The sequence below is a fragment of the Staurois parvus genome, unplaced genomic scaffold (genome assembly GCF_062004578.1).
Source record: "Staurois parvus isolate SC_StPar_1 unplaced genomic scaffold, SC_StPar_1.0 ptg000652l, whole genome shotgun sequence".
Taxonomy (NCBI): Eukaryota; Metazoa; Chordata; class Amphibia; order Anura; family Ranidae; genus Staurois; species Staurois parvus.
Window position 1 is genome coordinate 1,407,862 of NW_028318448.1, and position 27,962 is coordinate 1,435,823.

General features: G+C 40.5%; 1 protein-coding gene across 6 annotated transcripts in view; it reads left to right on the forward strand.

The window, feature by feature from the left end:
- DST (dystonin) overlaps positions 1-27,962 on the forward strand; it is a 675,093-nt gene that overhangs the window by 552,410 nt on the left and 94,721 nt on the right. For all 6 annotated transcript variants that reach the window (XM_089694126.1, XM_089694129.1, XM_089694130.1 and 3 more), the window contains 3 exons: positions 15,905-16,066; positions 17,900-18,070; positions 20,447-20,613. In XM_089694126.1, coding sequence (XP_089550252.1) covers positions 15,905-16,066; positions 17,900-18,070; positions 20,447-20,613 — 500 coding nt within the window. The remainder of the gene's footprint in view (positions 1-15,904; positions 16,067-17,899; positions 18,071-20,446; positions 20,614-27,962) is intronic.

Below are 27,962 nucleotides of genomic sequence, written 5' to 3' on the forward strand. Positions count from 1 at the left end.
GAATTTGTAAAATATTGAAACCGCAAAAGGTTACAGTAGTCCTGTAGCACTTTGATTTTACTATGGAATGTCTTTGATTGCTTTACGATTAACACAAAAAATGTAATGGCTAAGCTGAAGAGTGCTAAAATAGCATGCTGTGTAATCACAATGACCAGTGACGAGAATGTAATATAGTCACAATTGTCATGAAAATATGTATTTAACAAATCTTTACAGAAATTTGATTGCACTGATCATGTTATACCTGATGTATAACATGTAGGAATTGATTCTCAGCACAGCATAAATTAGGGCGGAGAAGAGTGAGTAGCAGCGCAGGAATTGTTCTGACTCATCTCTGTGATTATAGCCTGTTGCCCTGGCAGGTAATTCCAATTTCCAGACTTACATATAAATCCCACTGCTTGCTGTCAATGTTTTGTTTTGGCTTGGCAGGCAAGACCATTGTGTGGTGGGTCTGGATGCAGTAGACCCTGGATTAGACAAGACCAGGCAGCACTCTTTGATGTGTTTTCTGGTCTTCAGGGCTTGAAAATGACCTCCTCTCACATTGTCCAATGTAATAAATTACAATGGGCTATTGATACAGCATATTAAACAGTGGGGCAAGGGGTGACTTGCCTAAGCGCCAAAATTGGAGCTCAGTGTTTAGCATAGCCCAATAAATTACTTTGTAGTGCCATTTCCCAGCTATGCCACTGAATATTGGTACAGTTATCCAAAAGTTACAAAAAAGGTCTCATGAAGACTGAGATTGAGCTCTACAGTCACTTTTGCAGCAGTTGTTTTCCTATTCCAAGTCACAATCCTGTCTAGTGTCCTGTTGTCTCTTTCAGTCAGTTGACCATGTCGACCATGCTTATATTTATCAGATGACATTTTCACAGAAACTTTATATACCGTCATAACCTTTGATACTGTACCTTGTGACACGGCAAATAAATTGGAATTTCAGTCGAAGAGGCAGCTGCTAAGCGGGCACCAACAATTTGCTCTCTTTGAAGCTTACTAAGCTCTGACATAATAGTAATACAGTGTCTGTATTACTAGCATCGCACGCAGTGAATGACAAATGTGAGGCTTCCTACCTGTTAGTTAGGTGTCTCATCACACAGCAGAAGCAAATGTATGTTACATCACTTCTGCTTTCAAAGCAAAACATGTCGTCACTTTCACACCTGCAAATCATGCAGTGTTTCCATTTTTTGTCCAACCCCTAAATGTGAGACATGTGCCATTTATGTTAGACTAGTTGTCATTTTTGTAGGCACATGACCTATTTGGCTTTTAGGATTTGTCTTGCTATGTTTGTATAGAAATAATGGTATAACCTTTTTTGTGCCATAAAAACTAAACTATTGGAGACTAGGTAATAATAACTATAACCAAGAACTTGTCTTTGCTCTGTTGGCCCAGATAGTACCAGTTATAAGAAGTCTTTGCAAGCAGAGAGAGTGTTGAGAGCCCCCTTGATCCCTTTCAGTGGGAAACAAGAAAGGGTGGGGGGTAATATAGCTCAAGGCCTTACTGAAAAGGCAGAGCTGGCGCTCTTAACAACTACAAGAAATCTGATTTGTTTACATGGGTGTCATTTTCATATTTGCACATATTTTATTTGCTTCAATGTAAGGGTATGGCAATGTAGACCAGTAATTTGAAATTTATATTAGCCGTGGTTCAGCTAAACATTCCTTTGAAGGGGATTTTCCCTTAGCTTAGTGAATGAGGTGAAGTTCTGTTGACTTCCATCATCCATTCATTTGCAAGCAAAAACTTTGTATTTTTTTCCTTGTATATGATTAGGTATTCTTTTAAAAGTGATTTTTTACCAAATTCAGCAAGCTAACTGAAAATTCTCTGAAAAGTTGACAGCCTTTTGTAATTTAACCCCAGTGACTCTTTAAATGTATTTTAGGAAAGCCCCCGTTCTTTTGTTGGTCTGATGTTATTCTATCCTAGGATGCAACTGCACTGCTGACCTGCTTTTGAAGCATAGATGCAAACTAGAGATTAGTCATGAATCCACCAGCGAGCAATGACTTGTGCAAGGAGACTCTGCACAAAATGTTTTAAAAGTGTATTCTTATGTTAAACGTCACTTCTACAAGCTGACATATATTTACAATGTATTCCTCTTATTTTCACCTAAATTCTTTTTAATAATTGTAAACCCTTATGCAGGCCATAGATGGGTCGTTTATCGGCTGAATTGCTGAGAAACGAAAAACCGGTCATTCTGTTGCCACCAATGCTTGCGAAAATCAGCCGTTTTTCGTAGATTTTCCAGCATGACCGATAAAAGAAACAAGAAGGAACCGCAAAAATCGTCTGACAACATTGCCCACTAACGGTGCGAATGTCGGCCGATTATTCTTTTGGACAAAAATTCGGCCGATAAACGACCCATCTATGGCCTGCATATGGTTAAATATTTGTAAGGGGATTACTGGATTTATCAGTTTAACAATATTAGGTTTTGAAATAATTGAAACTACCGTATTTTTCGCTCCATAAGATGCACCTGACCATAAGACGCAGCTAGATTTTAGAGGAGGAAATCAGGAAAAAAAATATTCTGAACCAATGGACTACAGACATAGTGCAGGAGATGACCAGAGACTGCAGACATAGTGCTGAAGATGACCAGAGACTGCGGAAATACCACAGGAAATGACCAGAGACTGCGGACATACTACAGGAGATGACCAGAGACTACGGACATACTACAGGAGATGACCAGAGACTGCGGACATAGTACAGGAGATGACCAGAAACTGCGGACATAGTACAGGAGATGACCAGAAACTGCGGACATAGTACAGGAGATGACCAGAGACTGTAGACACAGTACAGGGGATGACCAGAAACTGCAGACACAGTACAAGAGATGACCAGAGACTGCAGACATAGTACAGGAGATGACCAGAGACTGCGGACATAGTACAGGGGATGACCAGAGACTGCGGACATAGTACAGGAGATGATCAGAGACTGCGGACATAGTACAAGAGATGACCAGAGACTGCGGACATAGTACAGGAGATGACCAGATACTGTGGACATACTATAGGAGATGACCAGAGATTGCAGACACAGTACAGGAGATGACCAGAGACTGCGGACATAGTACAGGAGATGACCAGATACTGCGGACATAGTACAGGAGATGACCAGATACTGCGGACATAGTACAGGAGATGACCAGATACTGCGGACATAGTACAGGAGATGACCAGATACTGCGGACATAGTACAAGAGATGACCAGATACTGCAGACAGTACAGGGGATGACCAGAGACTGCGGACACAGTACAGGAGATGACCAGAGACTGCGGACATAGTACAGGAGATGATCAGATACTGCGGACATAGTACAGGAGATGACCAGAGACTACAGACATAGTACAGGAGATAACCAGAGATTGCAGACATAGTACAGGAGATGACCAGATACTGCGGACATAGTACAGGGGATGACCAGAGACTGTGGACATAGTACAGGAGATGACCAGAGACTGTGGACATAGTACAGGAGATAACCAGAGATTGCAGACATAGTACAGGAGATGACCAGATACTGCGGACATAGTACAGGAGATGACCAGATACTGCGGACATAGTACAGGAGATGACCAGATACTGCGGACATAGTACAAGAGATGACCAGATACTGCAGACAGTACAGGGGATGACCAGAGACTACAGACATAGTACAGGAGATAACCAGAGATTGCAGACATAGTACAGGAGATGACCAGATACTGCGGACATAGTACAGGGGATGACCAGAGACTGTGGACATAGTACAGGAGATGACCAGAGACTGTGGACATAGTACAGGAGATAACCAGAGATTGCAGACATAGTACAGGAGATGACCAGAGACTGTGGACATAGTACAGGGGATGACCAGAGACTGTGGACACAGTACAGCAGATAACCAGAGATTGCAGACATAGTACAGCAGATAACCAGAGATTGCGGACATAGTACAGGAGATGACCAGAGATTGCAGACATAGTACAGGAGATGACCAGAGATTGCAGACATAGTACAGGAGATGACCAGATACTGCGGACATACTACAGGAGATGACCAGAGACTACGGACATAGTACAGGAGATAACTAGAGATTGCGGACATAGTACAGGAGATGACCAGAGATTGCGGACATAGTACAGGAGATGACCAGAGATTGCGAACATAGTACAGGAGGTGACCAGAGATTGTGGACATAGTACAGGAGATGACCAGATGCTGCGGACATAGTACAGGAGATGACCAGAGATTGTGGACATACTACAGGAGATGACCAGAGACTGTGGACATAGTACAGGAGATGACCAGAGACTGTGGACATACTACAGGAGATGACCAGAGATTGCGGACATAGTACAGGAGATGACCAGAGACTGTGGACATAGTACAGGAGATGACCAGAGATTGCGGACATAGTACAGGAGATGACCAGAGACTGCAGACATAGTACAGGAGATGACCAGAGATTGCAGACATAGTACAGGAGATGACCAGAGACTGCGGACATAGTACAGGAGATGACCAGAGATTGTGGACATAGTATAGGAGATGACCAGAGACTGCGGACATAGTACAGGAGATGACCAGAGATTGCGGACATAGTATAGGAGATGACCAGAGACTGCAGACATAGTACAGAACACCAGAAACTGCGGACATACTACAGGAGATGACCAGGACCTTTGGGGAGTGGGTACCCGAATTTGACAGGTGCCTGCTCCCACTTCCATGGAGCTGTCCTTCCCCCTCCCTCCCCAAAATCTTCTGGGACACGTGACAGGTCCTAGCAGATTACGGGGTCATTCACAAAGCGCAGCTCTTCTCGCGCATGCGCAGTGGGCACCCCGGCTCTGAAGCTGCAAGCTGTCACAGCTGGGGAGAGAAGACTGAGGACACTGCTGGACTGAGGAACAGGTAGGACCACTGGAGGTCTGCAGAGAAGAGCTGAGCGGCCGGCCTAGTATTCTAACATGGGGGGAATACCGGGCCAGCTGCTCCATATTCACTCTATAAGACGCACAGACATTTCCCCCCATTTTTTGGGGTAAAAAAAGTGCGTCTTATGGAGCAAAAAATACGGTATATGTTTAATTAATGTCTATCTTGCATTGGTGAGACTTTAGGCTGCGTTCATACTTGAGCGTTTTGTAGCTTGAAGCTCAAAAAAAGCTAAATTTAAAAAATCAATTGTTCTCTGTGGTGCCTGTTCACACCTGGTCGCGCAAACAGGCACCATAGAGAACAATTTCATTTTTAAGTTTGAGCTTTTTTTGATCTTCGAACTTCAAGCCGCAAGCTACAAAACGCTCACATGTGAATGCAGCCTCGGGGTTGAGTTCTAAAATGCAATTAGGCCTGCAAGGGAATTTTCTCTTAGCTTAGTAAATGAGGTGAAGCTTTTCTGACTTCATCCAATCACGTGGATGTGAATTTTTAAACATTTTAAAAACATTTTCTGGTTAGTGATTGGTTGATCTTTGCATAGTGAAATTTCACTTCATTCACTAAGCCATGAGAAAATTCCCTTGCGAAGTTAAGTCTATTTAAGTCTATTTGCAATTATTAAATCCACCCCAAAGTCTCACCAGTGCAATTAGTAAATTAACCCCTTTGTATCAACAAAACAGTTTGTTTTTTGGAGGGTAAGACCTCATTCTTAGCACTTGCATATCATAACTCTGGTGAAAACATTGTGGTTTATTTACTAAAAGCAAATAGGCTGTTCACTTTACTGGGGATGTTGCACTTTGCACTCCAGAGCTTTGTGAAGTTTTACTTTGCAAAGAATACCCAATAACATGCAAGGAAAATAAAAATGTTTCTTGCACAGAGCTTCACCTTAAAGGAAAAATCTAAGCTCTGGGAAAAATTCCCTTGCACATGGCAACCTTCCTTGCAAAGTGAACAGCCTATTAGCTGCTAGTAAATAAACCCCACTGACTCCTAATCTTCTCATAAGAATGGAAATTCCAAGTGGACTGTTTACTTGAATTGTAGGGGTGTATTTTCATTTTATTTCATGCCTGCTCTTCTCATTGTTTCACTGAGTGTATCTTTATAAAAGCTGAGCGGAAATACTTAGGTTAAGCTGACAAGACCTAATAAGGAAATAACCCACAGGTGGAAGGAGGTGGAAAGTATGTCTCAGCACTGAGATGTGTCATATTTTGTCAGTCTGTAAGGAAAAGCTTTGCAAAGTTAAGGCTAAGGCTCCATGCACACTGGGCTTAAAAAAAACGGCAGTTCCCTTGGCAGAAAAAAACGCTGATATAGAGTGTATTTGTACACACTTTAGGAGAGTTTAGCATTTTTTCTGCCAGAAAACTCCAATCAAAAACGCAATACAGAAGGATTAGGCCCCATGTACACGGGACACTTCTGAACGATGGAAACTGACTGCTGGAAAACGTAGATTAACCCCTTCACGCCTAAGGGTAAAACAAATCTAAATGTCTAAGCACAATTCTGCAATGTTTACATGTGATAGTAAAACCATACATGTCACCACAACTACTATGTGCATCCAGGTGAATTATAGCTTGTTTTTTTCAGGACAAATTGGGCTTTCATTTGGTGGTAAATGGTAATGGATAGCTCCTGATTTTTTTTATTATCAAAGGAAAACTGGCCCAAAATATAAAAAAAAATAATTTTTTTTTATTTAGCTGTGTGTTTCTTGTTACGACCATAACCTACCACCAAAAAACAACCCAAAATATATTCTCCAGCTTTTGACGATCGCAGCGATACTATATATGTGTGTGTTATTTGTTGTTTGTACCCATAGTACAGCCTAGAAACAATAGTGCGCACTTTGTTTTTGTCTTTTTTTTTTTACCTAAAACACACTGACACTGACATTAACACTAACTGACACCAATTTTTTTTTTAAATCCTGACCTTTGACCCTGACCTTTGATCTTGACCATTGACCCTGACCCAAACACTAACCCTGGCACTGAACTAGATCAAACCTTGATCTAGGTATTTTTTCTTTTATTTTTTAATATTTATTTATCTTTTTTTTTTTTAACAAAATTTTTTTTTCTCTCTATGCCAGGAGTTAGAGAGATACAATGTATCTCTCTTCTCCATTCATAGAGAGAGAAAAAAGCAAGGGGGCTGGGCTGTACAGTGGCTGATCACTGTGATAGCCAATCAGAGGCTATCACAGCAATCATGTGACCCGGAATCGGGAGTCCCGGGTCCCGATCATTGGAACGGGACCCGGGGTTCTCAATGACACCGTGGTCTGTGTGCTGGGAGCACGATGGGCAGTGCACTCCCAGCACAAAGACAGGTACGCAAATATGCAGCCCCACAGAAAAAAGCCCAGTTCCGTGAGGCCGCATATTTTTGTGACATCGGCGTCAAGGGGTTAAAAAACTTCTTTAGCCGCGTTTGAATACTGCGGGTATGCACGTTTATGAGCATTTGCGCTTAGAATCGTTTTTTTAAGATATCCTCAGGAGACTTTCCAAAATGCCCAGAATGCACTGTAAACAGTAAAAAATTAACCATTTCAGACATTTTGAGAGTTATAGAGAGAGCAGTATTTGTTGAGATTAGCTGTCTTTTTTTTTTTGTGGTGTTTGTTCAGAAATTATTGCAGCAGTGTCTAACATATGTTTTTCATGCAAAACCTGAAAGTATGGTGTACCAGGTCCATTTGAGTACAGGGAACACACTTTGCATGCATTTTTCATGATGAAAAAAGGCTCTGGACATCATCTGGAAATGGAAGAGTTAAAAAAAAATTTCAAACGCTTATACGCGTTTAGCCACGTTTACACGCATTTACAAGCGTTTTGCGTTTGAAATGCTGATACAATCTGCTGAACGCAAGTTTTCTGCATTCAAAAAAATGACTAAACTCAACTGCCTGTAAACGATGATGTGTATTCGGACACATAGGAAAACATTAGGGTGAGTTCAGGGGCTGCTGAAAAAAACGCTGAACAGCTCCTAAACGTGAATTTATCAGCTGCAGTGCATATGGGGCCTAAACGTTGAGCTTAAACTATGCCTCTAATTGTCCTAATGTGCATGAACATTGGACATAGGATAACACTGAGCTGCTTCTACAGGAAAAACACAAAACTCCTGTAGAAGAAGCGTGCATAGAGCCTAATACAAAGTAATCACACACAAACATGTGTTTTTGGGGTAGTCAACATATCTTCAGATTTTTAGTAGGAAATAACAACCCAGAACTTTTTAAAATACACCTCTTCCCTACTGGGCCAATTCTGACACTTCTCACATACATGTAAAAATAAACATTTTTGCTAGAAAATTACTTAGAACCCCCAAACATGATATATATTTTTTAGCAGAGGTCCTGCAGAATAATATGATGGGTGTTGCAATATTTTATGTCGCACAGTATTTGCACAGTAGTTTTTCAATTGCAATTTTTCTGGAAATAATACACATTAATGACTTTTATTACACACACGCACAATATAATACCCAATTGCTCAGTAAAATATAAAAGCTGATTTTATGCTGAGTAAATAGATACCTAACATGCCACGCTTTAAAATTGCATATGACCGTGGAATGGCGATAAATTACGGTACTTAAAGTTCTCCATAGGCGACAGTTTAAAAACGCCTTTACAGATTACCAGTTTAGAGTTACACAGGATGTTTGGTGATAGAAATATTGCTCTTGCTCTGACGTTCACAACGATACCTCACAAGTTTGGTGTGATCACTTTACATAGGCGTGCGGGACTTCCGTATGTGTTCACATTTGCCTGTAAGCATGGAAGGACAGGGGTGCTTTACATGTGAAAGCATGGGGGGACAGGGGCGCTTTACATGTGTAAGCATGGGGGGACAGGGGTGCTTTACATGTGAAAGCATGGGGGGACAGGGGCGCTTTACATGTGTAAGCATGGGGGGACAGGGGTGCTTTACATGTGAAAGCATGGGGGGACAGGGGCGCTTTACATGTGTAAGCATGGAGGGACAGGGGTGCTTTACATGTGAAAGCATGGGGGGACAGAGGCGCTTTACATGTGTAAGCATGGGGGGACAGGGGTGCTTTACATGTGAAAGCATGGGGGGACAGGGGCGCTTTACATGTGTAAGCATGGGGGGACAGGGGTGCTTTACATGTGAAAGCATGGAGGGACAGGGGTGCTCTACATGTGAAAGCATGGGGGGACAGGGGTGCTTTACATGTGAAAGCATGGGGGGACAGGGGCGCTTTACATGTGTAAGAATGGGGGGACAGGGGCGATTTACATGTGTAAGCTGGGGGGACAGGGGCGCTTTACATTTTTTAAACTTATTTTATCTAAAAAAAATTTTTTTTACACTATCTCTTTATTTTTTTTATATTTACTTTATTGCTACCACAAGGGATGAACAGCATCCCTTGTGACAGCATGGGCTGTGACAGGTCCTATTTATGGAGAGATCTGGGGTCTATTAGACCCCAAATCTCTCCTTTGGCCTTCTTTGCCGATCGATCTGATTGACTTCTTTCCTGGCTACTGATGGCCAGGTAAACAGAGAGCCAAACCAGAACTAAATCATTGTCATTTCTGCGGTCACAGAGAGGGAACAACAATGTCACTTCCTCTCTTTCTGTGCAGGGCCACCATTGCTGCTAGTCGCAGCGCTCCCGGACTCCGCGGTTGGATGGGAGAGCCCAGGAAAGGCGGTGGAAGGTAGGGTGACCTCTTTCCACCGCCTGTAGAAGTGATGGAGTGGCTGGTCAGCCACTCAAATCACATCTGCCTGAAAGAGCATCACCGGCTGCAAATTTTGATACTGGGATGATGCTTGTAGCTGCAGGCATCATCCTGGTATAACCACTGAAACTCAAGGATGACCATGGATGTCCTTGGGCAGAAAGTGGTAAAGAATATATTACCCCAATCATATTCCAGATATGTGTCTTTTGTACTGTGTACTTATGTTAAAAAGTATCCTGTTCTCTTTGTAATGCTTCCTTTGTTTGAAATATGTGGTGTTACCGACAGTCCCTCTGCTTCCCTATTAAAAATAGACCACACTAGGCATGGGAGCACATCCATCTCAGCATGGTCAGTTTTATGGCTGTTTTGGGAACACAGCCTGTCTATCTTACAATGATCAGACTTGTGCTGACACGCTCCCTGGCACAGCCGTTCATTGGGAAGATCAGTGTGCTACTGTTTCTTCTAGCTCTCTAAGCCCCCTATGCAGCTGAGAGAACAGATTCTGTAATTACTTATTAAAAAAGGTATTTATAATGATTATATATATTATTATTATTATACAGGATTTATATAGCGCCAACAGTTTGCTCAGCGCTTTACAATATAATGGGAGACAATACAGCAACAATACAGTTCAATACAAGAGGGATAGGAGCGCCCGGCTCCTCGGAGCTTACAATCTAGGAGATATATATATATATATATATATATATATACACACAAATATTTTAGCTTTCATTACTATTTAAACCACTTCCAAGTCCGGGTACTTTCACCACCTTCTAGTCCAAGCCCGTTTTCATATTTCAGTGCTCTCACACTTTGAATGCCAATTACTCAGGCATGCAACACTGTATCCAAAGGATATAAATACAATTGTATTATCTATCTATCTATCTATCTATCTATCTATCTATCTATCTATCTATCTATCTTTTCCCATATATTTATAGTACAGTATGTGATAAGATGGTGCCTGTATAGTTTCCACCAAAGTAAAAGAAATCTGATTTTCTTGAAAGGATCCAGTCGCACTGCCAAGTAATTTGAGATTATTCTGAGATTATTCAGAATTCATTGCAGGTGCACTTACTTGACATTATATTTTGCAATCCCATATAGTTGTATGGTGAAAAACACAGTTCTGCAGTGAACAAAAACCCGTCCCACACACCCTGTTCATAATATTGTGCACAATCATGTTTGGCTTCTGATGTCACCAGTGATTGGGAGAGTTGGAAATGTTAATACAATATTGAATTCATCTGTATGGGTATAGCAGAGATGAGTAGGGATACCCAAATAACAGCCTCCCATGCAGTAAATGGAAGATTGCCCAATACACATGGAATGGTAGTTGTATATGTTGGGCAAATTAGTCTTGTGGGTGGGTGTAATTATTCTTTGCAAAATAATCGGATTCCCATGTGTACGCCTTTAGCATATGATGTGCCCTCATTTGTTTAACCTAATTTCGCTGTGTTAGAGACAACTGTCTTTGCTGCCTTTAAAAAAGTGAACTGATTTTGATTTCTCTGTTAATATTGATTGTTGTAGAGCATGTAACAATGAGATTGTGAATACTTGACCCCAAGAGCAGCTGGTTGATATGGAGGCTGTCTAGTTGGGGAAGGGGGGCCAGCTAAAGCCTGGATTACTCTTGAGACTTTATTTAATCATGCCAGAATCATGGATTGGATATAGAATTGTACTGTTACAAAAGACCTCACATCTTGCTTTGGCCATACAAACTATAGTAAAGTTAAAGCAATTAACCTTTGTGGTGCTAGGGTCATGTGATAACTGTGTGCTAAGCCTTATGTCTGTTTTATTGCTCCTTTGTGTTCCCCAAACAAACCTGTTCAGTTCAGTAGACTGAGGATAAATGCCAATTGAAACAAATGTAGCATACGCAGTACTATAAACAAATTCTTGTTTGTTGGCTGATGGAATATCGCCAATTTCTGCATTTTTCTTACATCTGTTAATATGGTAATGATAGCGGTGAGCTTTAGCAATTGTTAATATTTTATTAATGTCTATAAACACCGAATACAGATTATGACACATAGGCGGTCTAGTGGTGTGGAAATATTTAAAAAAAAACTACTTGTCCAGGGACTAATTTGCGGTCCCAATCTACTTGTCCTGATTAAAAGAATTTTTTGTTTTTAACCAAAACCAGATTTAAATCTGGGGTACATTTTGGAATGTCTGGGGCTTTTAAAAATGAAAGGGGCTTTATGGCGACTTAAACCTAATGTTTTTAACATTTTGCTCTTTGTCTCCTCCTCACCCCCCTGTCTGTCCCCAGCACAGCACCCGGGAACTAGCAGGGAGGAGAGAGACCTTGCAGTGTAATAAGCCCTGACTGGGTGCTCATCAGGAAAAGGGAGTGTCTGGCTCTTTTAATGCTCAGCAGAAGAGCATCTGCTGAGCAAATAAATGAGGCGAAGGCACCAATGAGAAAAAAAATCTATCCTTGCACATGGAAGCACTTGGGTGCTCAGTACTAGCACCTGCTGAACAGCTAAATCAAGCTCCACTGTCTGCTCCATTAGGCCCATTCATACCTGGACATTTTGGAATTGTGGCAGAATTGCCGTGATTCTGCCTGTAAACTCAGAACATGCAGCTTCAGTGGTGCCTAAAATGCGGTGCGGTTTTGCCACGATTGTCACGTGATTTACTGTGTGGAAATTGCGGCAAATTGCATCGCGTGAAGCTTGTTGCCTAAAAAGGAGCAGGAGCTTTCGGCACGATTGTCGTGCGATTTGCTGAGCAGCAGTTCGCATTGCATGAAGCTTGTCACCGAAAAAGGGGAGACAAGCTTCATGCGATGTGATTTGCTGTGCGACAATTGTGCCAAAGCCGAATCATGTTTTAGGTGCCATTGAAAATATGGCACCTGAACCTGCATTTTGTGATTGTGGGCAGAATTGCAGCAATTCTACAGCAATCCCAAAATGCCCAGGTGTGACTGGAGTCACCCTGGTTCACATATATGTGATTCTGGATTTTGTTATGTTACAGCCTTATTCCAAAATGGATTAAATAAAAATTTTTTCCTCAACATTCTACAAACAATATCCCATAATGACAACATGAAATAAGTTGGTTTTGAAGTCTTTGCAATTTCTTGAAAATAAAAAAACGAAAAAACCACATGTACATAAGTATTCACAGCCTTTGCTCAATACTTTGTTGAAGCACCTTTAGCACCAATTACAGCCGTTTTGAGTATGATGCTACAAGCTTGGCACACCTATCAATGTCTCCCATTATTCTTTGCAGTGCCTCTCAAGCTCCATCAGGTTGGATTGGGACAACAATGCTATAGGCTTGGTGGTCAGTGGGAATAAAAAAAAAATTACAGTATTGATGTCAGTAGGAGAATTGGTACCCCATTGAGTGTCAGTGGGAGGAATAATGCCCCATTGATGGTGTCAGTGGACTGAATAGTGTCCTGTCTTTGGTGTCAGTGGAATAAATTGTAACTCATGTCAGTAGAAGGAATAGTTATCCAAGGGCCACATAAAGGCAAGCAAAGGGCCGTATCTGGCCCATGGGCTGCAGTTTGGAGACCACTGGCATAGAGCATGGAAGGATTATAAACCCTATCAGTTTTTTCCCCTCCCTGTCATGTCGGGGAGATTTTTTTTCATCCCTTGTTTTAAAGACACAACAGGAAGTGAGTGGACATCTCTACAAAATAAAGGATAATTCACACGAGACAGATGTCGCCAAAACAAATGCTTCCTAATTACCCTCACTTCTTGTTTTGATGACACTTGGAAATTTTGAGTTTCCTATCACTTTCTAAATCTGTGACAAAAGGTCCTTATTTTAGTGTACTATGTTCTGGCCTCACCCTGGGAGTGGAGGGTAAACTAAAGAGTGGGTTCTGTGTGATCTTTTGTCTTCTCCTTACACCACTTGATGCTTCCATCCCTTTGCCACTTGATACATTTTTAATAGACCAGGAGCTGCCGTTCAGGAGAGTTCAACTAAGATATTGGATTGCATTTTACCTATTTAATGTTTCTTAGCCTGTTTAGCTGTTCAGCAGTCAGTATTCCAGATTCTGTATACTTTCATGTGGCAACATTACTTGTGCACAGTGCTCACATGGCACAATATGTTGGCACATTGCCTCATCACTTCAGGGTTTCTTATCTGTCTTTACTGTAGGGGACACAAAAACAACATATCTTACAAAATCCCTGCTAAATCTAAAACATAAAACTGTATTGAGTTAATAAATAAAGTTATTTGCGTGAATGAGGTCTTGGCCATCATTCACATGGGAGCTGTGGCCTGTACAGTGTGAATCAACCATTTCTATTATGTGGCTGGAGCTTTGTTATGCTGTGGGGATGCCAGTGGCTGTATGAACACAGTCACAAGTCCTAATTTGACAGGTGTGCAGGACCCCTCAGCCACACCTGCTCACCTGTCAAATCAGGACCTGCAGGTCTGTTCCTATAGTTGCTGCATCCCCATAGAGCAGGGATCTCCAAACTTTTCAAAATATGAGCCAGTTTACTGTCCTTCAGACTTTAGGGGGGCTGGCTGTACCCAATGGGAGTAAACAATGCCCAATCTTTGGTATTAGGGTGAGAAATAGTTGGTAACAGTAGAAAGGATTGTGCCCTATTGTTGGTGTCAGTGAGAGGAACTGTGCCCCATTGTTGGTGTCAGTGAGAGGAATTGTGCCCCATGGTTGGTATCAGTTGCAGGAATTATTCCTCAAGGGCTGGATAAAGGCAAACAAAGAGCCACATCTTGCCCCAGAACTGCAGTTTGGAGACCACTGCCATAGAGTAACAGGCGGCTCCAGCTGCCCAAACAAACAGCTCATTCACACTGTGTGAGCCAGAGAACCCGTGTTAATGAGCCCTTATTCTTTAGACAGAGACTTCACTTTTGAGACAGGGAAAGGGACTTAGGACACAGTCCTCAATCTCCATCTCTGCAGCCTCAGCTCCAGATGAATGAATAGGAAGAGCTCTGGACAGAGTTTCCCTGTTCACAAACTGAAAGTGGTTATAAAGGAAAAATTGTTTATCTGAAATCAAAAAGAGGTTTATACTTACCTTATCCTTATACTTGCACAAAGTGGCCACTTATCTTCTCTTCTGGAGTCCTCCACCGGTGCTGTCCGCTCCTTGTCTTCTGTGAGTGCCCCTTATAGTAAGCTGGCTGCTATGGGGGCACTTGTGTGGGCGCACTCCTGATCTGGGTTGTTTGTGTTCATCTCTCTAGATGAAAGCTGGCGGGAGGGAGAGGAGAGAAGCCTGCTTTTAGCTGCCACAGGAGCCACAGGGGATTGGTTCCAATAAATTCTCCCCTTGCTGAACTGATCACACCCTCCTGTCCAGGATCCCATTCCTCCTGCTTGTCAGCTGCCCCGGACCCCTGTTGAACAGATGGGGCCCTGTACATGAGGACTGGCTGTACCCCCTTATCAGCGGCCTTGACTGTAGGTATAAGGTATGCTGTAACACATTCTAAGTAATCATTTAATCCCTAGATTATCCATTGTTCTTCAACCACAATCAGGAATGTAAAGGCCTATATTATTTTAAAGTAAAGTATTTATGATTAACAATATGCAACACTATCAGACTTTTGAAAAATCAATTAATATGTTTTAATGTTGTTTTTTAAAGCAAATGTGTGCTAAGGGAATATGTAGGTTGCCATTTCTGGCCACTATGCTAGTGGCCTGGTTTTTATATTAGGTCAAAGGCTTTAATACTTTTTACATCATTCGTAAGAACAAATTAGGCATATTATGAAATCTGTTGGCACCCAGATTTAACCTTATACGTGCTTTTTCTGGGTTATTGACGGAAAATGTTCAAGCCAGAGACAGCCAGGCAACTAGCATTTTTGTAAATAGGTCAGCAGTAGCAGCCTTTGTGGGTTTTTTTTTCAGTACATATGTACTTTAAGTATGATCATATTCTAATTGATGGTATAGTAGTTACAGCCCTTATAATGAGCAGTGATGAAGCACCTAGAAAACAAAAAGGTAAATGTATTCTTAATATCTATTAATCTTATATGAATATAATTAGGGGACTGAGGATACAAAATAATTGACACAGAAGACTTATTCAAAATGTATTTAAACTTTTCAGGCTTTCCAGAAAGAAGAAATTGAACCCCTTCAAGCTCGGCTACAAGAGGTGAACTGGCTAGGTCAAGGGCTGGTTCAAAGTGCCGCAAAAAACACCAGCACCCAGAATTTAGAACACGATCTGGAGGAAGTAAATACAAGGTGGAATACTCTGAACAAAAAGGTACTAACTTCAGCTTTGTTTTACTTGTCTTGATTCAACACTTTCCTATTGTTTTTCTTTTCTGAGTTATGTGTTAAATATTCCCTTTCATGTCTGGGCACTTTTTCAAGACTGCTTATTTTGTTCTTGCTCAGACATCCAGTGTCCCTGCATGGCTTATTTCTGTATTGTATACAAGATGTCACGTTGCTAGTTAGCTAGTCAGCTGTGCTGATTTTATAGCTTTGGCACAATTGCAATGCTCCCCTTAAGTGGTATTCTTTTGTGGAGATTTTTTGTTTTAAGGATTAGGATTTTTTAATTTTGAATGTTATCAGCAAGCATTTTAATATGCTTTTCTTTTTGAATTGTATAAAATAGTTGAATGTTTGGAAAGCATCAGTAGTGGGTAGGGCAGTAATAGGAGATGTCCTACCTCTACGAATTCAGCTACAAAATCCTACCACCACTACCATCTGCTATTGGGTAAAAATTGTACAGATAAGCATGCACTGCACTAGGAAGCTTATAATGTTACAAAAAAAAAAATAGGGTTTGTTGTGCATTTACCCACCAAAAATACAGTTCACAAGGCCCATTTAAAGAATAGGCATAGCCAAACCTTTTTCTCTTTAATTTTAGATGGAATAGGTGAAAAGTTAAAACTGTTGTCAGTCTATTCTTAAACTGGCCATTGATGGTTTCAATCTTGGCCAGTTCAGCTGGGAACGGCTGAGATTCAAACCATGTATGGGCTGGCTGAATGAACCCAAGTTGATCAAATGATCAACTTGAGTACAATCAGCCTGCCAGATTTATATGTGATTACTGACAGCAACTATTATAGCTGCTAACAGTAATCACTGTGTTCTGGCAGAGACGGCTCTTCCTGCCCCGTCTTTGGGAGAGCACAATGTCTCTGCGGATAGGATGCAACCCACATTTGCAGGAAAGAAAATCGCTCCGTCTATGTCCAGCTTTACAGTATGTTTTTCCTGCCTTGTTGGAAAGATTTTCCTTCATTCCGGCCCTGGAGACACATCTAGAAGTGAGAGGAGATCTCTACAAAGTGAGAAATATTTCCCTCTAAGACAGATGTCATTAAAACAGATATCACAATAGGAATGTTTACCCTAACTTTTTGGTTTGCTGACTGCTTGGAAATCTTGTGCTTTCCATCACTCTCTGCCTCTGACAATTGTACCAGGACAAATAGAGAATGGTGGATCTGCCCTGTCCGTCTGGGTCACAGGAGTGCAGAACTAAATGCACTCCTGGTACCCACATGCAAAGTATGGTCAAAAGAACTTTGGCCATATTTCTCCTTTTAATGTACTTATTGACATTAGGTGATGGCTTCCCAGAGTCTGCAATTTTACATGGATTGTACATCAGCCAGAAAGTCTCTGGTGTACCCTTAGCAAACATCCTTTGAAAAGCTCCATCACAAAGGAAAGGTAATTATCAAATTAGAATTTTTCAACCTATAGCTTATGTTTTCACCATACTAAGAACAGAACTTGTGATGATTGCAGATTACATAAATATACATTCGTAGAATAGAACAGGATTGCCCATAAATATATGTGTTGTTAAAAAAAAGGTGTTTGTCACTAAGCTCATGACAGAGTACTGGTCTAGTGGACAGCTGTCTTACATTTGAGGGGGTTACTATAGCGTTTATAAAGTAAAAGTTATTCTCCTTATAGTACAAAAAAACCCAGCACTAGTCAAGATGATAAATAATGTGTGCAGTGAAAGCTTTCAAATTGAAATAAGGCTGCAGCTGGCATATTCTGTTCTGTTTGATATGTTTACAATATTCTAGACTAAAGAACACATTTTCTTTTATAGGTTGCTCAGCGTGCAGCTCAACTACAAGAAGCTCTGCTCCAATGTGGACGATTTCAAGATGCACTTGAATCTATACTGAGCTGGCTTGCAGACACAGAGGACCTTGTGGCCAATCAGAAGTCACCATCTGCTGAATTCAAGGTGGTCAAAGCTCAGATTCAGGAACAAAAGGTACAAGAGCAGTTCTCCTTTCATGAGTAAACCTACCTAATTATTTTCCATACTGCAAGAAAGTAAATATTTTTATGTCACCTATAACATGACAACCTAAAGCTGGCCATAGATGAAACGAGATCTGGCTGGTTCAGCAGTAACTGGATTTCGAGCAACTTACGGCCGTTCCCATTCCTGAGAAGACTATCTATCAACCTCTAGTGAACTAGCTTGTTGGAAAATTTTGCTTGGATCAGCAATGGACTGATCAGTATATTTTGACGGCAGATGAGTCCCGTTGTCAGAATATGATAATACAGCAAAGAGGATTCCCACATCCACCTCAAATGGATAAACAAAAAAAGATGGAGCAGTGTATTCCAGTAATGGAAAATGTGTGCCACTCAGGCTACAAGGGAAAGAAATCCTGTGTCCACCACTATGAGTGCAGGCTAGGGAAGGAGCATGTCTCAGCTCCAAGCAACTGTTAGGCAAAGGATGCATCCCATGAAGCCGCACATCTATCCCCTTTATTAAGCTCTTAGGGGCAGAGTGAAACATGTTGGGGGCATGGACTGGTGGGAGCCAAGACTAAAACTGCCATTCATTTCAATACCAGCAGGTCTGCATAGATGTGCAGCTTCATGGGATCCATCCTTTGCTCAGCTGAGCCATGTATGGCCAGCTTAAGGGGATCCTTCATGTAAAGTATTTGCAATACATTTACTGAACTTCTGTAGCTATATGCATTGTGGGGAAATTAATATTCTAAGTTAACAACAGAGGCACTGAAATCTTTGTCTTTTTCTATTAATTCTGTTGCACCCACATCATGGCAGTCTGCTGTTCTTCAAACATTAACACACATCAGGTCCTTGTAAGCTGTTAGAAACCCACTGAAACCCAACTTTAGTCTAGGTTCACATATCTGTGAGTGGAGAATGCAATCAGAATGGTGCTCATATCCAACCCATGGGGAAATGCATGTAATTTAGCAGACCTGCAGGAATGCCAATATTTCTTAATCTCACCCCCACACATCGGCACCTGTGGCACATTTTCTCTGTAGCACCATGCGGCTCTGTGCGGCGCAATTTAAATAAAAGAGTTGGGGACTTCTTTCCCACGTTTCTTGTGGGTAGATCAGCCTATTAAAATCTGAATGAAGCCTTAGAGTCTTTGTTGTCATCTTTGAGGATCTTGAAGGCCTCATACATAGGGATACTTGCACGCTCTTGTGTGCATAAAGTCCCTTTCATTTATGGACGCCTGAGAAGCTGCATGTGCCACATGTAACGTGTCACTGTAAGTGAATGGCTGTATATCAATTGGTGTTTATGCAGCACTTCTCTCCAATGCAAAAGGAGTTCATCCATGGAAAAGTGCTATACAAGCATACGTGTGTAAAAGAGATTTTATTACAGCCATAGGGAATTTATGCCTTAGAACACAGGAGCTGGTAAGCATCCATGTGCACAAGGCCTAAGATGTATTTACTTCAGATTACAAACAGCCAGGATGGCTAGTTTTAAAGCTTTTTTACTGCTTGTTAAGAATATGTAAATACTTCTGTGTCCATAGTCTAGAAACAAGTGTACTTTAACCTTTCAGATAGATGCTGCCTGTATGTATTACTAAAAAAACATTTTGTTTGCCTAGGGGAATTCTTAAAAAAAGTAACTAAATGCTGGAAGCCGTTTCCAAATAAAATTAGAGAAGAGGGCAAAGGGCTAATCACCAGTTTTATTTTTAACCGCCATGCTCTCGCTGTAGCTGATCATTCCCCATTACTGACCATGCCTAGTTCTGTACTGTGTCCCTGTATGGAGGTTACCATCTTGGCAGAGGCAAGGCTCTGCTTCCTACTATCAAAACCTCCAGCAAGGTGCAGTGATTAGCATAATATTCATATCACCAAATCTCACTCCATATCTCCTGATGGTAGCTCTCAAAAGTAGTACATATATGTCTGGCTACGCTAACACATCAGGAGACGTGCTGCTGTTTGTTAAGATGAATTCAAGACTACAGGTACATTTTTTAGGGTACTACTTAGGCACATTCTAAATGTTATTAATGGTTAGAGTCACGTAATTATGATATACTGTATAGCATACACATATTTTATATTTTTACATCCAACCAGTAGATGGAAAACGATTATGGATGTGCCCTGTAAGGAATGTGTATTTGTAAAAAAAAGATCCTGTATATATAGCAAAACTATTGTTTTGCTATATATACAGGATCTTTTTTTTTACAAATAGATTTTACAAAAGATATACATCATCAGCCTAAAAACATAAACTGTTTACAATTTACTTTTAAACAGTTTGAATTTGTATAAGCAGCCAGCCTGATAAAGTCTTTAAATCATTTTTATTTTGTTACCAGCTGCTGCAAAGATTACTTGATGACCGAAAGCCAACCATTGATGTTATCAAACGAGAGGGGGAAAAGATTGCTGCTACTGCTGACCAAGCAGATAAAGACAAGATCTTGAAGCAGCTCAGTACCCTGGAGCGTCGGTGGGATGAGCTGCTGAAGAAAGCTGAAATACGGTATGACTAACACTGTTCAAATACTTGTACATTAAAACATTCTGTCCTTAACTCTTGAAGATATGAAACATGGGAGAAAATCAGTTGAACAGTGCAGTACTGAAAAAAGAAAAAACAATTAGTGTTTGTCCTTGATTACTGCATACCTACCCTGTGCCTTGTACCGTGGAACTTATATATTATATAGGCTCTCAGCTTTGGCTTACCAGCACTATGTGATGCATTGTTTCAGACACACTGGTATTGAAGTTCAGGTATTTTGAACACTGTAGCAGATCTTGTAGTCTTATGGGCATGAAGAACCTATAGTCAAACCACTATCACCTTACTCCCATTCCAGACAGAACTTACATACTATCTTAAAAAAATATTTCAATATACTCAAGGCAGACAGTTGTTTGTTATTTCTGGTGAGTAAAAAAAAAAGTTACATCTATTGAGGTTTATGGCTTGTCTGGTTCGCTGCTTTGTGCTGCTTTATACTTTTATTCATGCTAAATAGTACAGCTATCAATGTACTTCTTGCCCATTGTGTCTATGAAAGGTGAGGCTCTCATACAGGGAAGTGAGTATCCACTGTATCCACTGCACTCTCCCCCTGTCCATTCCCACAATGCCTGTCATTCTGTGAATAGGTAACTGAATACAATGTGGTTGATTTGCTAAAACTACAGAGTACACATTCTGGCACAGTTTTGCATAGTAGCCAATCAGCTTCTAGCTTGTTCAATTAAGCTTTGCCAAAAAACCTGGACGCTGATTGGTGTCTATGTAGAGCTGCACTCGATTTTGCACTCTCCAGCTTTAGTAAATCAACTCCAGTGTGTCTTGTGAATAGACAAGGGGAGAGGGGGGCCAATACCTATACTATTAATTCCTTTCAGTGGGTCAGAAGTGCGATATCTGTAATGAACGGAAGTATGAATTTTACAGCAAAGAGCGGGGATCAGATGTGCCATAAAGCTCATAAAATGTAACTTTTTTATACACCAGAAATTAAAAGAAAAAACTACCCACTCTGAGTTATGTTTAAATATAATTATACACCATGCACATAATATCATTATAAATGCAAAAAGTGCATTGTTTTATATGTGAATTGCTCTTTTTTCATAAATCTACACTGCCAATATTAATATGTTATCATGTATGACTTATTGCTTTGACCCAAGCTTTATTATATCTTTTTCTGGTGTATGCTGTTTAGCACTTCCCTTTCCTAGTGTTGCTTTAATAAAAAGTAAATGAAATGTCAAATGTACCAGGCAGTGTAAACAATGAGTGTTGAAACTCCTTTGTTAAGCACACCTATAGGATTAAGTTGCAGATTAAACCCATCTGTTGTCTGCTACAGTACATACATGGCTTTTCTTAGCTATATTTGTTAATGGCACTGTCTGTCTTCTTTGCGATTGATTGTCTGCCTGCTTTGCGATTGATGCTTTGGTGTTAGTGGACTAACAATTTTGTTAATTCGTAGATAAGTATATTTTGCGCTCTTTTTAAGGGACTGTGTGCTTCATTCACAGAAGCAGATCGCATACGGTATTTAGATGATCTGACACATTTTCCCTAAATATCACATGTGATACTGAAATTGTCAATTCACTATACTGTTATGCGGTATTCACCATAAAAACTGTCAGAATGCTTGGTAAATACTGCATTAAAAAGGGTTAAGGTCAGTTCACAGAAGGAAATAAATAAAATAAATGAATTGGTAATTAAGTAATGGTCCAGGCATGCGGTAGCTAACAAAAGTGTTCTATTTTAACTAGGTGTTAAGGAGCCGGCGTCCGCCAGAATCCATAACAACTAGTAACTGTCATTGTTAAGGAGCAGGCAGCCACTTTGTCTTTAACAACCGATGAGGCATCAGCTGTCAGCGGGGTTCCCTGCTGACAGCTGAATGTAAACAAAACAATTGCTGACAATTGGAAATTTCAGAAAAAACAATGTAGGGGGCCCCAATCCATACTAGGCCCTTTTGGGTGTGTTATGGATTTCAGGGGGAACCCCACTCCAAAATGAAAAAAAAAAAAAACGCGTGGGGACCACCCACACCCTTAGGTCTAGTATGGATTTTGAGGACAATCTCACGTCAAAATTTTAAAAAATTGGCGTGAGGGTCCCCCCAAAATCCATACTAGACTCTTATCTAATCATGCTGACTGGCAGGCCTGGAAAAAGGGGGAACAAGCAAGCGGACCCAGCATGCCCCGGATGATGAAGTCAAAAGTTTATAGGTTTATTTAGCTATGGAGCTGTAATTTGGCAGGAGCCTTCGTCGAGTTTGGACCTATTTTTATTTTTTTCTGGGTTTCTGGCTAGAGTTCATCATGATTGATGTTGGATCTACTTTGGGGGACATTTATTTATTTACTTAGTTATTGTTTTTTGAATAAAGGACTACTATGTGCATACTTATTCAAAGGAGGGGGGGAACTGGGGCCTGCCTGCTCCTTAACAACCATGACAGTTACTAGTTATTAAGGATGCCGTCGGCTGGGCGCTTCTTAACGTGGTATTAGGTATCGCATTTTATTACTACTAAAATACTGCCTCACTTCAAAATATACCTCATGCGATGTTTTAGTAGCCTTTTTTTGTGAATTGAAAACTTTTTTTGAAAAATGGTGTGCGTTATCTTACTCTCACATACTCTGATAAATATACCACTTTGTGATTGGAGCCCTAAATTCTCCCAATACAACGTTGTGCTGCTTGGAATGTTTCTGTATTCACGAATTGGTGATCCTAAAATAGTTCTGTCATGAGGTTATGGAGTCCCAAATGTTCCATGTTTGGTGGAGACACTTTGTGCATTTGTGGGAGCTATGCCAACTGCTATCAGAAAATAACTAAAAGATTTCACTCAGTTCTAGCTAAGATTTTCCCCCAAAATCGAGCGATCATTCCACCCTTAATGGACACTACTGATATCATAGGAGTAAACTGAAAAACTCTGAACAAAATCTTCTAGTTTCTCATATCTTTAAAGCCGGATGCACACATTGGTAGTGCGTTACTGCACACATGTTATTGCACAAAACAATGAAATATACCTTTTTAATTTACAAGAAATATATTAAAATATAGTAACCAATGCAGCACATATTTACAGTAACATAATGTATTGTTAAGAGTCTATGATGCAAAATAAATGTTTAAAACAGGCATACATTCTAGATTGGTTTTAAGGTGGCAAAAACATAAGAGTCTATCACAAGACATTGAGTAAGCTAATTCTTACTGCACCACAATATAATTCAGTGCCTATTGTTAAAGAGTACCTTGTGGATATGTGTTGAGATATTGGGTCATAAGAACAAGATGTAGGGATAACATGTGGATCCATTGATATGTCCTGGATATTTATTGGAGAGTAAGAAGGATGCAAAAGGAACAGGATAAAAATGGGAGAGGGAGATATTAAAAAAGAAAAGGATCTTTTTTTCAGTGCAACGCAATCAACCCACAGATTGTGTGTTGTGGTGTTGGCTGTGGAAATCATATTGTATATGTTGTGGTGCAATGGCTAGGTGTGGGGGGTTCCATTCAGAATAAATTGCACCACAATGCACTACACCATGTATCTTGTGCCACTGTGCTTGCAGAAACGTGTGTCATTGCAACACACAAATGTGAATTCTGTCTTAGGGACTTTAGCAGCAATCTCACATCTGATTGGAGTCTTGCTTCACTTACTGCATCCTTTGTAATGTAAGAGCAAATTCACATTTGTGAGTTGTAGTAATTCAAATGTAAAATGTGTGCTTTGTGCAATACATGATGCTGTACATTGTGGAGTCATTCATTTTGACACTCCAATGTACATAGACAGAGTACTGCAATTCAGGTGTATTTAATGCTCCACAGAGCACAGGTAAGAACTTTATATAGTTATTTTAGCCATATATATATAAAAATATTTGAGTATTTTGTATTTTCATGTCAAGCTATCAAGCTTCTCTTCACTTTTTCCAGGGTTTTTACATTTTTAAATAGAAGGACCCAGAAATAAAAGTATTACCACACTGGGATCCAAAAGAGAATTAATACCAAATGTCAGAAAGGCCTTACAGCAAAGACAAATAACAATGGCTGTATAATGTAAAAACAAAAACACAAATTGTAAGTGTATTTGTTTCTGTTCAAGTCTGGTTCTCAAAGTTTTCTCATTTGTAAAGAAGAAAAGTGAAAAGCTAATAGATTGTTATTAAAAACTATAATTCTATTTTAAAACTGAGAATAGATCCAGAGAGTCATTCTAATGCAAATACAAAAACTTTTTAAAGTGGATCCCTGGGCAGATACACTGGGGCAAAAAAGTATTTAGTCAGCCACCAATTGTGCAAGTTCTCCCACTTAAAAAGATGAGAGAGGCCTGTAATTGGCATCATAGGTAGACCTCAACTATGAGAGACAAAATGAAAAAAAAAATCCAGACAATCACATTGGCTGATTTGGAAAGAATTTATTTGCAAATTATGGTGGAATATAAGTATTTGGTCAATTTAAAAAAGTTCATCTCAATACTTTGTTATATATCCTTTGTTGGCAATGACATAGGTCAAACGTTTCCTGTAAGTCTTCACAAGGTTGGCACACACTGTTGCTGGTATGTTGGCCCATTCCTCCATGCAGATCTCCTCTAGAGCAGTGATGTTTTGGGGCTGTTTCTGGGCAACACAGACTTTAAACTCCCTCCAAAGGTTTTCTATAGGGTTGAGATCTGGAGACTGGCTAGGCATCTCATGGGGCCCCCCACTGACCTCAGGCTGCCCCTGTACCTAAATTTAACTTGCATTGCAGCAAAGCTCAGACCTTGTCTGTGTCTGTCTCCTTCCTCACACACACTCTAGTTTCCTATATGTGTTGATCCTGTATATCATAGACAGTGGGGGTTATTTACTAACGCTGGAATGTGCAAATTCATGTGCAGCTCTGTATAGAAATGAATCTGTTTCCGGGTTTTATTGCCAAAGCTTAAGTGAACAAGCTGAAGTTAGAATCTAATTGGATACCATTCCCAGCTGCACCAGATTCTGAGTGCACTTTTATTAGTAAACATCTCCCAGTGTGCTTGCCACTCACCACTGATCTACTGATCTTGTACTTGGATAAACGCGGCTACACAGTCAAATGGAAACACATCAGAAACATGTCCATGGCCTAGTTTGAGTCACAACCCATAGTTAAAAACTCTGGTGTAGGTTCTCCTTAGCTTTTCTGGTGATAAAAATCTTTCTGCCCCCTCAACACACATTTATACGAGGATTACAAGCCCATGCATGTCTAAAAACCAAAATCACACCCCTAGTACCCCCCTCTTCCCCAGCCCTAATCTACTGTTTTTTACACGCTAATACAATGTCTTCAATATCCCATCTGATCATGTACTGTTAACCAAAACGTTTGTATGGAAACCTACTTTACTTAAAGCTGGCTATACAAAAGTAGATTTTCGAACCAGTGTTCATATGAAAATAAACATGCACATTCATACGTAAATTCGTTATACATTCAGTACCTGGATGAATGTTGTTCAAAAGCACTGCAAAAGTTTGCTTTCAACATTCAATTTTGGAATTAATATAACTTTCTGAACAAAAACCACATTCACCATTAGAGATTTGAAAAACTTTGAGAAGAAGTTTCCATCCTGCTCCTTCAAATTTTCTTGTTACTGTTGTAAAATGAATGTCGATTTGACACCACTAACAATTGGACAATTAAATGCATGTTCTTACACCAAAACATTTCCAACAAAATTCTACAAGTGTATAGCCAGCTTTAGCTGTACTATCATATCCCTCCCCATAAAACCTAATTCTAATATATTTTAAAAGAGAAAATCCTGCCATTTAGAGTCCAGCAGCTTAAATTGATCCTGTGCTTTGTTTATGCAGGGAAAAGCAACACGTTGACTAGACTTCTAATCTCTGCAACTGCTCATACCTTCACCTACCAATGTCTCTGTCTAGCCACTGGAGGTAATGAGAAATACCCATACATTCAGCTACTGGGAGCTTTTGAATCCTCCTTTCTGCCATTTGACAGCAATGTGATTGGCCACACATCCAGTTAGCATGGCCATAGGGGGCAGGGAGAGCACTTAAAGCAGAACTCCAGACAAAAATTTCTTTAAATGTCCCTGTTGCTGATTTCCTACCTTCACTGAATATGTTGTCCATCTTTTGGTTCACTCAGTAGTTGCTCTAAAATTCATTTTCAAATCAAACCATTAATTCTCTGTTGTTTCCGGTTTGTAAGAACGGTGACTGCTATGCCTCCTATTCCCCCAGCCACTGGGGGAATGCTATGGCTTCTCAGCACATCCCTTCTGTAGTTCTTTCTCCAGAAAGCAGCGATGTTATTCAGCCCCTCTTGCAGTGGTGGGCAGACCAAGACTTTCAGACACATTCAACAAGTATAGGCCCAGTGTACCCACCCACATTCCCTACAATTCCCTGTAGTTGATGGGAACTGTAGTTTGCTTTTACTGCAGAGAAAGAGGAGAGGATATGATGTAATCCCTGCTGCTACACCTCCTCCTTGGAAGAGCAGATGCTGTTCTCTTTTGAATTACAAAGATGACGTAACGAAATTTCAATTAGACTTTTCTCCTAAATGGTAAGCATTTTCAGAATTATATTAACTGTTTAGTGTTTTGTGTAGGGGGTGTACTAATGGGAGATTTTTTTTGCCTGTCCCCGAGTTCTTCTATAAGCCCCCGGTAGTATTCCCGAGTATAGCTTGGGGTAAACTTTCAGTACCAGAAGCGATAACCCCGAGCTACACTCGGGAATACACTGCAGAGTTGCTCAGGGATTCCTTCCAGCACTTACCTTGTCCTTTGCACCTGTGATGTCCCCCCTGCAGCGTCCCCGGCCATCTCCTCTGGCCAATGCTGGCATCCGTCTTCTGGGTTCCATTCCCTGCAAGCGTTGGGACGTACGGGGACGGAATCAGCGGGAAATTCAAAAATGTTAAAATGTGACATTCTCTCAATACACTAAAATCACATAGTAAAACATTACTGTATCAAACCATTTCACATACATTTTGTCCCGAGTGCTTTGTCCTGTGCCCTGCCTGCATTTTTACTGTTTTTTCTGCCTGGAAACTGAGAAACAACCATGGCGTCCAAAAAGCGTCCCTTTAGGTCAAAAGCAGTTTTAGACCGGCTAGAGAACAGAGATAGTAAATTAGAACCACTTGCAGAAGTGAGTGATAATGATTTGTGGGAAATTTGTCTTCATCGAAAACGATTTTGCAACCAAGATCAGTGATATGCGAACTTGGTGCTCTATTTCAAATTTCAGCATTTTTGGTTTGGTTATATT